The sequence below is a fragment of the Xiphias gladius genome, chromosome 7 (genome assembly GCF_016859285.1).
Source record: "Xiphias gladius isolate SHS-SW01 ecotype Sanya breed wild chromosome 7, ASM1685928v1, whole genome shotgun sequence".
NCBI lineage: Eukaryota > Metazoa > Chordata > Actinopteri > Istiophoriformes > Xiphiidae > Xiphias > Xiphias gladius.
Window position 1 is genome coordinate 21,263,420 of NC_053406.1, and position 13,490 is coordinate 21,276,909.

At 41.1% G+C, this 13,490-nt stretch overlaps 1 protein-coding gene across 1 annotated transcript in view; it reads right to left on the minus strand.

Moving 5' to 3' along the window:
* Positions 1-13,490, minus strand: part of robo2 (roundabout, axon guidance receptor, homolog 2 (Drosophila)) — a 320,982-nt gene that overhangs the window by 48,025 nt on the left and 259,467 nt on the right. The window contains exons 7-9 of the mRNA XM_040131075.1: positions 13,089-13,227; positions 3,500-3,636; positions 2,324-2,335 (exon numbers count right to left, since the gene is read on the minus strand). Of these exons, the coding sequence (XP_039987009.1) occupies positions 2,324-2,335; positions 3,500-3,636; positions 13,089-13,227 (288 nt within the window). The remainder of the gene's footprint in view (positions 1-2,323; positions 2,336-3,499; positions 3,637-13,088; positions 13,228-13,490) is intronic.

A 13,490-nucleotide genomic window follows, 5' to 3' on the forward strand; every position in this document is an offset into this window, starting at 1 on the left:
AAGATACACACAGTTGGGAATGGTACAGATGGCTACAGATTTACTGCCTTCCCGTTTGGCCTTCTGCAGCTTGGATATCTTGTGGCTCTCACAATGCTGGGCCTGATACAGAGCTCCTAAATCATGCTCTGGCAAGGACTCAGTTCCCTCCCATCTCGTCCTCTGCTCTGTTCCATCCCACACACTGCACTACTGACTACCGACTAAAAATATTGTCTAGCACCTTACAGACTGGGCCCTATCACCGTGCTGCCTGGCACTGTCCTTTCTCACACTCTCTTCATCGGTATTTCCTTCTTTCCCATACCCCCCTACATGGTACTCAGTACTGTCAAACAGAATTAGTATCAATTTGTATTGAACAAAAGTATCAATCAGCTAGCAGTGGTCATGTCATTAATATTGAAAGATATCCCATTTTAAAAAAAAGTTTTTGCTTGCTTAGCTTTTCCTGGTGGCTTGACATTAATCTTGGGGTCATTCTATACCTGTGGCTCTACTCTCAATCTCCCTTTCTATCTTTTAAATTACATTTAAAAATGAATGGAATACTTATGGGAAATACTGTACGAGGGGGATGTACCTAAAAAGGGAGAGGGAGGCCCACAGAGAAGCATAAATCAAGAATTCAGACAAATCAAGAGAAAGTCAGTGTGTGACAGTTTCACAGTTTCACTCAGGGCTAACTCACACTGGCCCTGTTTTGATTCAGAAACCCTCAATGACATGTGAGAGGATCCCTCCTGTCCCCTCCTAAGGAAACATATGATCAGGCGCCCATATTTAATTCATGACAAGACACATCTGCCTGGTTTGGAGAGGGCTCAGCATAAAACAGCAGTCAGGGTGAAAATAACAAATGGACAGAGAGAAAGACATCCATTCAGTACACCCAGATACACAAACTCAGAAGCATTTCTTCCTCCTTTAAAATCCCACATTCAATCATATTTTATTCAGAGGTCGAAAGCAATTACTGTGTCTTCCCACAGGCAGACTGAATGTGTAATTTCCTCCATCTTCTTGGAAGCTGACAGTTTGACAATCGTAGAACAGCCACTGCTGTTCTGGCAACCAAAGTCCTGCCACTGAGGCAGTGTCTGGGTTTTTCTGCAAGTCAAGTCTGTCTTGACACACACTTTTGCCATTCTTTTCCTTTCCCTTCATTGTCCTGCCTTACGTTTCTTGTTCCTGCATTCCTTTTGTTTCTACTCGAAAAAGCAACCTCTCTCTCCATATGCCCGTTTTCAGTCACTTCCTCTGACAATTTAATATCTTAAGTGTATCAAATTTGGTTCTGCCTTGACCTTTCCCTATCTATAGGACATAAAATCAGATTCCCCGCTCAATGTTGTGGGGCTCAGAAGGATGGAAACTTGTCCAAAACAAACAGATCTCAGCTTTGTGTTCCAAAAATCCACAGATGGCCTCCAGACTTGCAAGTTAAACAAGTCCTGGACCATATGAGATGACAATGTCTTAGACTCAGACTGCCAGCCCACTCACTTATTGTAAAGGGCAGGGTCTAGAATCTAAAGAGCTTTCAGTTTAGAGCTGCACTGGTAATGGCAACCTTGAGTCACTACACTTGATAAATCTGTGCTTTAGCAGGTTTGTCATTGAAACCTACACCAGTTCCGTCAGCTGCCGGTTGAGATCAAGGTTAAGTGATAAAAATACAGACCTACAAAAAAAGAATGTAAACTTGGCAAAGACAATTATTTTGCATATTTTGTGGCTGTTGTTTGTATTGTAAAATCTATACACTGAAGGACATTATAAGTAATGCTTTCTTAATTAAAAAAAAAAAAGTGCTTTGACAATTTGCTTCACGATCAAATTGTTTTGATGTTGTTACAGAGAAATTTTGATTATAAAGTTAAGACTGATTGCTGTCACGTCCATAGTGAGGAAGTGTGTTGACATATTTTTTAAGCAAATTCTAAATAATTAATTGATTAAGTTCAAGACAGATATGGATACTAATCACAAATGAAAGCCATACAAGATTAAAACGATCCCGTGGAGCTTTGTCTCTGTTTGGATTCTCCATATGCATCACATTACATCGACAGACAGACCTGGTGTAAAAGTGTTTTTTTCTTTATGTTAGTAATTGAGGTAGAAACATAAGTCTTCAAAAACTATTAACACAATTTGCAAACAATAATTGTGTAAAAGTGTAGACAATATGATTTAACACCTGTGTGAACAAATACAGTAATGTTAAAGCAATGTTCATTGATTGTCAAGCAGTCAGGTGCAGTAGTGTGTATGGAGAGGGCATGCAGGATGGCATCAAATCAGAAGGATGGGTACTTACCGACAGGGCGAGCTGGAGACACAACAATGGAGGAGTGGATACACAAAAGAAACAAATTAAGACACAAACACACAAACATAAAACGACAGAAGAGGAACAGAACAAACATAATGAAATAAGACAAAAAGAAATCAAAGTCAGAATGAATGACATGTTGTGTTGGGCTCAACACATTTCTGGCACAGGGAAACATGACAGAGAGAATCAAGTAGTTTTTGTCCACTGTCCACTGGACAGTTTTTTGTTTTTTTTCAATAAGCTCAAAGCCTCTGTTTCTCAGACCCCTGAATGATAAAAGGGTTCTGGAATGAGCGCCCACTGGTGCTAAACAATATTCAATTGCATTGTGGGGGCAGCCACCTCTGCTCTTTAGAGACAAATATACTACTGGATTGTCACTGCTCGCATTAATGAAATCTACGATTCTACGGGTGTTATATGTTTGTAGTAGCAAGGCGAGGGTGCGTTTATCACTAGTGCTGATGGATAGGGCAGAAAAAAGAGAGCAAGAAGAAGAAAGGGAGCAAAAAAGATTTCAAAGACTAAGTAAAGACAGCATGTGGGTTCCATCCAGGCACTGGAACTTCTGAAACCCCCGCACTCTATCCAGAAGAGCTGATGCAGGTAGTGGTTCCCCAGTGTTTCCTCTTTGTTACTGTATGTGTCTTCACTGTCAAGTAAAATACAAAGATGCTACTTTAAAAAACCCAGATTACAAAAGAAGAGAAATCAACCCAGACTTTGTTTTACCTCCCTCTGGCCCCCTGTGTCGTTCTAAAGCGCTCCACTGGGACCTTAAACACTTGGGTTTAATGGGAAGAGTGGTGAAAAGAGGGCAAATTATGGTTAGAATGTTTTTATTAACCTTGCAAACCCCAGGTATTGGACTGGTGGTGTGCACCAGTAATCTGTGAAATGGCTTTGCTGACTTGGTGGTTACAGCATAGAAGGTAGTGTGGCTAGCAGACCACCACGACAGGGGGAGGGTGGCAGAGTGTGTTGACACTGCACTTGGAAATGTAAATAATTAAACAGATTCATAGACTGTCTACATCTCTCTTGACTGTGGGAGTCAGCATTCTGGATTTCCATCTGTGTAAAGGAGACCCTATGGAGTAAACTGCCAATCTAAATGTTAAATGTTAAAAAATAACAAAGAACAAAGTAATTTTGTACCTCTGACTGTGAGAGTGGCGGAGGCCTCCAGCTTTCCAACACGGTTTTCTGCCACACAGGTGAACGTGCCCTCGTCGTTAATTGAAGACTTCTTCACTCTCAGCACATAATCGTCCTTGTCATACTTGATCTCATACCTGCCAACAAAGATGTAATGTCATGAAATTCAAGTTGCCAGTTCAGCATTAAATGCAAATACTACAAATTTAGATAAAACATTATCCCAGTCACAAATAAGATGTGCTTCAGTAATTCACCCATGCCTCTTGAACTGTCTGGCAGTAGCTGTGAAAAGTGTTCTTCTTCTTGGAGAGGTACACAGAAGTACAACTGTTCACTCTGACAAATGGAGATTGCAAGGAGGGGGATCAATTATTCAACAATGACACACAGTACACAGAGAAGTGTGCGTTCAGTTGGAACCCACAAAACTCGTTCAATATTCATGAGATGTTTCTCTCTGTGTGTATATAAATGTGTGAGCATGTGCATAACTGTGCCTTTGTGTGTCTACTAAATGTGCATGAATGTTTGTTTGCAATTAATCTACAAACCATGTTATTATAAGTCATTTTAATCAATACGGAATCAATACAGTTACTACACTAAGGCCTAGTTGCCCCTAATTTCAATCCACTGCAGTAGTCAAATTTTTGTGTATCTGTGTGTTTGCAGATGGTTTTTATGTGTGCCTAGACCTGTATGAGTTGTATGTCAGTTGACAGGGGGGTGATGCTGGTGTGGTTTGCTCTTCCAGTCTGTAATTGAAGGGGGTGCTGGCCTGGCAGCGTGTAAGCAGTGTGGTGGTGGGGGTGGTGGGGCTGTGTGACTGTAGTCTGTCAGCCTGACAACCTTCTGCTGTCCACAGTCTGTCACTCACAGACATGGAGAACAGTAGTGAGGTGAACAGGTAAAGGGCCACTCTATTTGAGCTTGGCACTAAATTGCCCCTATAAAGCCCCCTGTAAAATTTCTGTATGATTGTAAACTATCTTAAATTATTAGTTTGTAGAAAAAAATGTATATTCAATGTATACACTGCAGTCTGCCACAGTCTTTTTTGATACTACCAGTTGGAATCCCTCAAGTCAGAATTTTCAAAATTCAGACAGGGGCTTTAAAGGAAAAGCCTGGCATTATATTATCTTTTTATTATACTGTATGCTTCTGTGCCATAAAACTCCAAACTTGTAGTACAACAACTATTAAAAACACATAAGAGAACCAAGAACAATGATCTCTGCCCAACACAGTGCCAACACATCAGAACTTGAATGCGGAGTCACAGAGTGGTTTCAGAACCAACTACACTGGCCATGTTAATTGTAATGAACAAATATGCCGCCCAGTGCAATAGTATGACACTTTTATCTGCTTTTAAAAGCTTCTTCTACAATACAGCTCTAGGAGAACAAGCTATTTTAGGCTTTGGCTACACAGATGTTTATAAAAAGATAAGGATTACTAAAAAGATAAAGAAATGTATTTTACTTGGTGTTTGTATATAATATAAAACTGTTAACTCTGGATAAGACATTGGACAGTTAGATATGGCAATAAACGATGGTTTACAGCAATACTTTCTTGAGTGACTTTAGAGTAACAGTATGCTATGCTCCATTTCCTTCAGAGAGGGAAAGAACCCTCTGCTCGACCATCAGGTGTATTGATGGCTGCTTGCCACTAGCAGCTGCAAAATTAATCTGTTCTGTCTATCCATGTCTTATTTTTTCATCTGCTGCTATGACATTTCCTGAGCAAGCATTCAAAGGAAGCTTTATTGAAGCACATTCCTCAACTCTGACTGCCAGTTCCACCTCTCCACACAGGTACTTAAGGAGCCATAATGATTATTTGACTGAGTCATGACTGAATGCTTTGTTCTAGAGAGAGGGGATGTACAGTTCACGTAGTGGTAGGGGAAGTGAATAAAGCATTTGTTGTTGAATCTGAGTGAGTGGCATCCAAAGGAATGAGACAGCACCTTTTTGAACAAGCCAGTTGTCAGATGAAAAACAAACACACTAATAGAAAGAGCATCCTCACATACCCTGCCCTCTGGCTAGGATGGGTAGCACCACATGAACTGACTTGCAAGGGGAGGGAAAAATGAGAAAAAGACTGACAGGAAGGAGTTAGGTCTTAGGGAAAACACCATGACTCCCAAACGAACTATGATGAGAGCAAGTGAACAAGTAAATTGTTCTCAGTGCTCTCAACCAACTTACCCTAACCAGCTCTGTGTCGACAAAGAAGGAAGGCAATGTTTTACTTAAGGCACTGGTTATTACAACCCTATTTTTGCTACATTCTGCTGACTTATTTCCCCTCCACTGCAATCTAGGGTAGTTTTCCAGGTTTTTCACTCCAGTCTCAAGAATTAAGAGCTACATTTTCATGAGATACAGAAACAGCACACACATGATCTACAGCAGCCTTTACATTAAAATATAGTAAAAGCAAGACTACAAGTCTACAGCCATGCTGGCGGATCTGTGAGGTTGTACTTACAGTATGTACAGCAATGCTCTGAACTACTTGCTAACATAGTCACGACGTCAATGCTAACATGCCGATGTTCAGGTGGTATAAGGTTTGCAATGTTAACAATGTTAGTTTAGCGTGTTAGCATGTTAACATTTGCTATATAGTACTAAAAACAAAAAACAGCTAATGCTGATGAGAATGTCATTATTTACTACAGTATTTAGTCATAAAGCAAAGTACTGGATGTACTGAAAACTAATAACTATAAAGCAAAATTTTGGGCCTGATGTTGCAGATGAAAAGTCCAGGGTTCACCGAGGTAATTCGGATTCATCCTCTCAGCACAATGAATGTTTAAAGTTTCATGATGATCCATCCAATACCTGTTAAGACATTTCACTCAAAACCAACCTCACAGTGGCACCAAAGGAAAAGTCAGAGGATCACAAAGTCAACAGAATTCATCCTCTGGGGACCATGAACATATTTTTCAAAAAATCATGGCAATCCATCCAGTATTTGTTGAGATATTTAAGTCTTGACCAAAGTGGCGGACTGCCCCACCAAATGACAGACACTTACATGCAAAGAGCCATGCACAGCATAGCTAAAAAGGTTCCTGGCGTGTGAGATTACAGGGCTATTGGGTTCAATTTTCCTCCACCTAAGAAGAAAAAGGAAGATGTTGATAGCAAGCTAGGTGCCAATGCTAGCTAGCGGCAAACTTACATAAAAGTCAGTAGCTGATTGAATTATCAAGAAACATTAAAACTCACAGGGGAGGTTTTGAGCTTCTTCTATTTCCAAACATCTTATATTAGGACAATACAGTATATGCTCACACCTTGATTTTGCTCTTTAACTTGTTAAGAACCCACATGAGACCTACAGATATTGTCATCACTTATTGAAACCTGAACAGTTCAACTGCTCATACGGGTTCCCACAGCCTGACAACTGCATGTACGAACTCTTTTAGTGTGGAGAACCCACTTCTGCACATACTGAACAGCATGCCTATTGTTCTTGGTCCTGTCTCCATCAATCCCTCAAAACAGAACCTCAGGCTGGTCCATGACTTATTAGAAGGAAAAATGAGCCCAATCAATCTGTAATCAACTTCCTATATGGAATCAGCCTAGATGACAAGATGAGTGGAAATAGGAAGGTGGTTGTGGCCACACACACACATGCAAGTATACACAGCAAAGGAACAGTAGCTCTTTATTACCACTGGATTGGGGTAGAGCTCTGTTCTCGATTAGAGGAGGAATGTAATTGCACATGTAGAAGGTCTGTGTAAAGGATAGAAGAGCCAAGTTCACCATGCTGGACTCTCCCTCCTTTTCAAACAAAAAAGGCACACTGTACACAAAAACACACACACACACACTCACACAAAGAACAAAGTATACCATCATCCAACACATATCAACACATGTGCAGAGTCATTCACTCGAGCAGGGAGATGAGGAGTGATGGGAATGTAAGCAAATGCCAAGACAAAACAGCTTTTTTCTGGGTTGTCAACTTGATGTGTTTGCTGCACGTAGAAGGCTGTAACTGAGATGAAAACTTTATTGGACACACTTTAAAAGCATTACACGTCAAAAGTACTCCAGATCATCTTAAAGGATTTACCTTTAAACTGTCTGTCAGGAACACAGTCACCCGTGTTCCACCCTCAGACTTCTGCCAATTCACTCACATTAAGAGAATCTTAGATCTTGGTTGTGTGTGTCTACGCTTATCCCAAAAATGACTAAACCTGAGAGGATCTTATCTGCTTCTCCTCTCTGTACATGTGAATGGGGCCAGCAGTAGGGAGAAGGGTTGTGTGCTAACTCTGAGCACATGAGTCAGACCCAAGATACAGTAAGGGACTAATTCCAGCCTGGTCTCTGGCCCGACTGCTCTGACACAGAGTTGCCTCTCTGCTCCATTTATTTCTGACAGTCTGATCCAGTTTTACAACATCTGACTGCTACGGTACCTCACCCTGATCAAAGGAGTTGGAGTCTACCTGTCCAGGCCTTGTCACCCATGAGAGGGAATCAATTAACTGCTATTGCCTCTCTTCTTCCTTCTGTAAGGCCCTTAGCAAGAGATCCACTCCCTCTTTTCACCTCTCCTGGTTTAGAAGGGTCAGGGCCTTTCCAACAGTCTGAATGACATTCATCACCTTATCCTACATTAATCAAAGATCAGTTTGGCTAGATTACAACCCTGTGGTTAGGCCTAGGGGGTTGTGGAGAGCAGATTTATCCTAAATTTGTCTTTAAAAGAGTTATTTCTAGTCATCACCACAGCAACAGTGGCAGCAGTGCAGTCTTTACTTAGTCAAAGTGGTTTGGAGCAGATGGAATGGTTGCGCTGGAAAATACTGCAGATATAGTGGGGAAAAAAGAAACAGCAAAGTACAGCTAACTGAAAGACTCCTGGAAGCATACTTCTTAATTAATGCTAAATTCTATTTAGTACATTCCATATTATGTATAATATAGTATCATATTGGTATTGACACAAACACTGTTAATAAACCTTGAAGATAAAACATACTCCCAATCATCTCACCAACCCCCTTACACATGCGCTCTCATAAATACAAGATGTATACGTTTATATATCAAGAGAAGTAATGGCGACAGGAACCATAGTTTCCCGTCCTTTCATTCTGCTGAGTTGCGGAGGTGAGAAATCATTGAAACTGGATGGTCAGCATAACAAAGGCGCTCCTGTCACACTAACTTTAACAGCTCTCTCAAATAGAATGACCTGCACACCTCTATCTCTCACTCAGTCACACACACACACACACACACACACACACACACACACACACACACACACACACACACACACACACACACACACACACACACACACACAGACGCGTGTGCACGAAGGGATTGAGTCAGGAAAGAGAAGCTTTTCTGCTGAATGTTGCAGGGGCTGTGCTATGGAGGTCAACAGAGACAGGGGGGTAGAATATAGATGGACTGCAAGACCAAAGGTGCTCTGATAAGGCACAGGAGAGGGCACAAGGGTCCAGAGCAAATGAGGAGGGAGTGGAAAACCAAAGGAGGGAAAGACTCAGGCCACACACTGAGCTGGTAGGCAGTGCGATATAACACACACTGCCTACAGTCCTTTCTATGGCAGAATCGCTTCCATTTTGGAGACAAAGCTCTCTAGCACTCCTCTCCTGGCTCTCTGGCGTGGGAGTAGCTCTTGTGTGCTTTCCCCAAGATTCTGCAGAGATGCTTGACAAACGGATATTAATCTGATACAGATATTAATCCAAATTACGACACTTTTACAAATAAGAAATTTGGTAAGAACTGAGAAAGCACAACCAAATATGGAGGATATCAATTTTAGCCACATTATGGAAGGGCACTCTAGATACAGTATGTACTGTAAGTATATCAAAGTCTTCACAGTATTTTGAGATACATGCTGCTATGTAGCTGCTTGGAAACACATGCTAAAGATTTTCCCCAGAGAAGATACACTATGCCACCATCTGAATCTAATCGTATGTACAGTATATTGGTAAAAAGAGTGAACCCCTTTCATGCTGGATTTATTTCTCTAGGGGTGGTTGGGTGATTTTAATATTAAATGTAGTGGTCAGTGATGTTAATCCCACCCGGAGAGCATATATGTGATCCTTCTCCTCCTGCCCTGTTTTTCAACACATTTATTGGTCCTCTCATAATTTAGGTCACCTCCCATGAGAGACCTTGCATGTTATTTCACTAGCTCAGCACACAGTGTAAATTTCTGTGTGACAATGGAAAAAGTTGAAAAGGTTTTTGTGACCTGATGGCAACATGCAGTCCTATTTGGAAGACCATGTGATAAAGAAAAAAGAACAGCATTTACGAGAGCAAGAACCCATAAGCTCACAGAATGGGCTGATCTAATTTCAGCTACAGGTAATTATTCTGTCTCGGCTTGTCTGCCTTCCCATAACTAATTTCACCTGTAGTGGACTACATGTATTTAACACTATCACCTCACAGACTTCATCGTCTCCTTAATTTGAAAGTATAATAGGAATTCCAAAAGAACCATCTGATAATTAGAACGCTTATATTAATTAAAAAAATTAAAAAATTAAATTAAATTAAACAAATAATCATTTGAATTTAAGATCTTTGTCACTTAAAAAAACAGGCCCTGTAATTTGGCATTTGGATGAAATACAGTCCAAAAAGATGAGTTTTACTACTGTCCCCTCGCACTCGCATATTAATCCTGTCAGGACGGGGCTTATGTGAATTTTCTGTAATTTTTGTCCAAATTGTGTCCTACAAATAATATTTAAGGTTAAGTGCTGTGCTCTATAGCGTGCAAACAGAAAATATGAATGACAGTGCTTTAAATAACTCATGTAAATAACTTGCCCTAATTTTTCTCTAATTTAGAATAAGGTCAAGAGTAAATGTCAGTGTTTCCTTAACACATGGAGAAATATCTAAATTCCAAATCATAATTAATCCACCTGTAGTAATGATGCATCTGTTGTTCCTTGACATTTTAATTTAAAGTTTCTAGGTAGATACCTTGACATGTGCCAGACTGTAATTTTAATGGTTTCACATGGATATCTCTAGAGATTCTCATCAAAATGTATACTGAAAAATATGGAATTGACCTACTTTATTACACTGCAGTACCAAAGCCTGTTCACAAGTGTCCTAGAGTAGATAAGCTTGTTTGGTGATTAGATTTTTACAAACACAGTAAAATACCCACAGTGAGGTAAAAGAGCAGCATCGTTGTCTTTGTCCTCTAATTGAAACCATTCTTGCGCTGTTGCTATCTCCTGTTCTATCCCACAGAGACTGAAGCCAGTGCCATCCTGGCATGCTTTATGTCTATGTGCCAGTGTGTGTGTGTGTGTGTGTGTGTGTGTGTGTGTGTTTGCCTGGGAGGCTGCTGGAGTCACTGAGCATATTAAAGACCTGTTTACTCAGCTGAGGCTCCATTTCCCTTCTTCCTAGTATAAAGACTGCACACACACAAACAGCCATGGAAAGACACAGGCATGCACAGTGGATGTAAAGGGATCAGCAAAGAAAAGCTGAGACAATTTGATGGTAAAGAAGGAGTGGACTCACTAAGTATCTCTCTTTCTACAGCTTATCATAATAATAAGGACACTGTAACCTTTTTGGATAAAGAGCAAATAAAGCCCCCCCCCCGCGCATATAGAAGTGCTTGATCTTTAGTTGTCTTTTATTCCTATGGAGAAGACCACTACTGATACAGCTACGGAGGTCCACGGTTCAATGACACAATGGCTGTGCTATAGTAGCTGTTTTTATTTCGCTTCGGAGCACTTGGCAGGAATCAAACTGGAAACTACTTTTGATTATACTATTTTAAACAATTCCTCTGTCAGTCAGAGAGAAGCCATGTTGGATGTTTATTACGCGAGGATAAGAAGTAGAGAAAGCAGGAACAGATTGTCTCTTAACAATATGAGGACTCTTCTTTTTGGCATGCAACAATGGCAGCAGAAAATGTCAGAATTAGACTATTGCAGTCTTCCTGCTTGCTATCTGCTTCAAAGCAAAACTGGAAAATTAAATATAGCGAGGAAAACAAAAGTTCTCCCAATGTAATTAGAAACACTGCGATATTTATCGTTTATTAATTTTGGCAGTATCTTTTTCATGTGTTTGGTTCTTTTTCCATATCCAAATAAGGCCGAACTTCAAAGAGATGATACAGTTAGCAAGGACACAGGCACATGACACTCATCCTACTCCATTATAAATCAGTTAATTAGTGTACAAAATGAACTCATTTCCAGAGCCAACTCCCTATCAAAGGCATGAGTGAAATACTTTTATGTGTTTGCTTTGGCACAGTACTCATGTCCCACTGCCCAGTGAACCAAATCCTTATCAGACACAAACAACCCGCCCACGCTTAGCTCTGTAGCTAGGCTTGAGAGATATCAGGTCCACTGAGTGTATGCTTTATGAGGTGATCCAAGCAGTGTGTGACTGGCCCGCTGGCTGGGGACAGAACGCCGGTCTCTTTGAAGTCCACTCCTGACAATGACATTGCTGTTGACTGTGAGTCCAGTGACTCATGGTGAAGCAACAGGCTGACAAGCAGGACCCAACAAGAACAGTATCACCATGTCATCAGTGGCTTTTTATAGGAAGTCTGGCAGTTTTTTGTTTTTTTTACATCAGTCTCTTTCTTTGCAAGTACGAATGAATGCATGTGTCATGTCAGTGAGGGTACACGGCCTGAATGGGGTTAAATGTGTAAGGGAGTAACTGATTATCTTCCAGGTTTCTGAGGTGCCTGTGCCAAGATTTCACCTGAACAGTTGCACCTGTACACAGACACATGAGGTTCACCTTTAGCTGCTATACCCTACCTCTTCGTATCACCTGTCATTCTACCTGTCTCTGTCTCTTTTTTCTGCTTGTCTTAATGTCTACCTTTCAGCCTCCCTGCCCACTTACCTGTCACTCAGTTTTAATTGTCTAGCTCAATATCTGTTTGTCCTTATGCAGACCCCTTCCTTGATATGAGACACTGTCTACCCCTGTTATGGCTGTGGGAGCTGTGTTCTGGGGCACCCAGGGGTTTGTGTAATGTGCGCTGTGTACAGCCTAACAGGCCTATTTATTGCCCCCTGGCAGCCAAACCAGGTGAGAGATGGCAGTCTGAGTTGTCATTAGTTTGAAACAGTCACACAGATTGACATCACTGCCTCCAACCGCAGCCTGTCACATCAGGATTATAGGATTACACACACACACACACACACACACACACACACACACACACACACAAACACAAACACACATGCACACACACACACACACACACACACACACGCAAACACACATGCATATACACACACACACACACACACACACACACACACACACACACACACACACACACACACACACACACACATGCACAGAGAAACACACACTCGAAACTGGGTGCTCATGTACTGAAAACATAGCGGAAAGAGGGGAAATAATCTTCTCAACGTCTTAAGAAACCTGCCCTGAAATAGAGCCTTTTTTGAAAATATTCTTATAAAGGTGCTTACCTCCCACGAGGAACGTCAGCATCATCTTTCCTCCAGCGTACATTGGGTTGTGGGTCTCCTTGTACCTGGCAGCGAAACTCCACAGTCTCTTCTTCCAGGACCACCTGGTTGATAGGCCTCCGGAGGAAGGTTGGTCGCTCTGCAGGAAGGGCACAGAGAATAGAAATAGATAGTACGTTATGTCATTTTGTGGCTATACAGTATGTGTATTATTCCATACAGTGGCCTCTTCCTATAAACTCTCTAATAATAATATCTAATAACCCGTATTCTGTTCATCAGCATTCTGTGATCACTTGTGATTTTTGTTCTCATATGATCATTACAGGGTCAAAAAAACACAGTATAGCAGTTAGTTCCATAGTAATATGGCACTGAGGTACTGACTGAACTCATAACCGG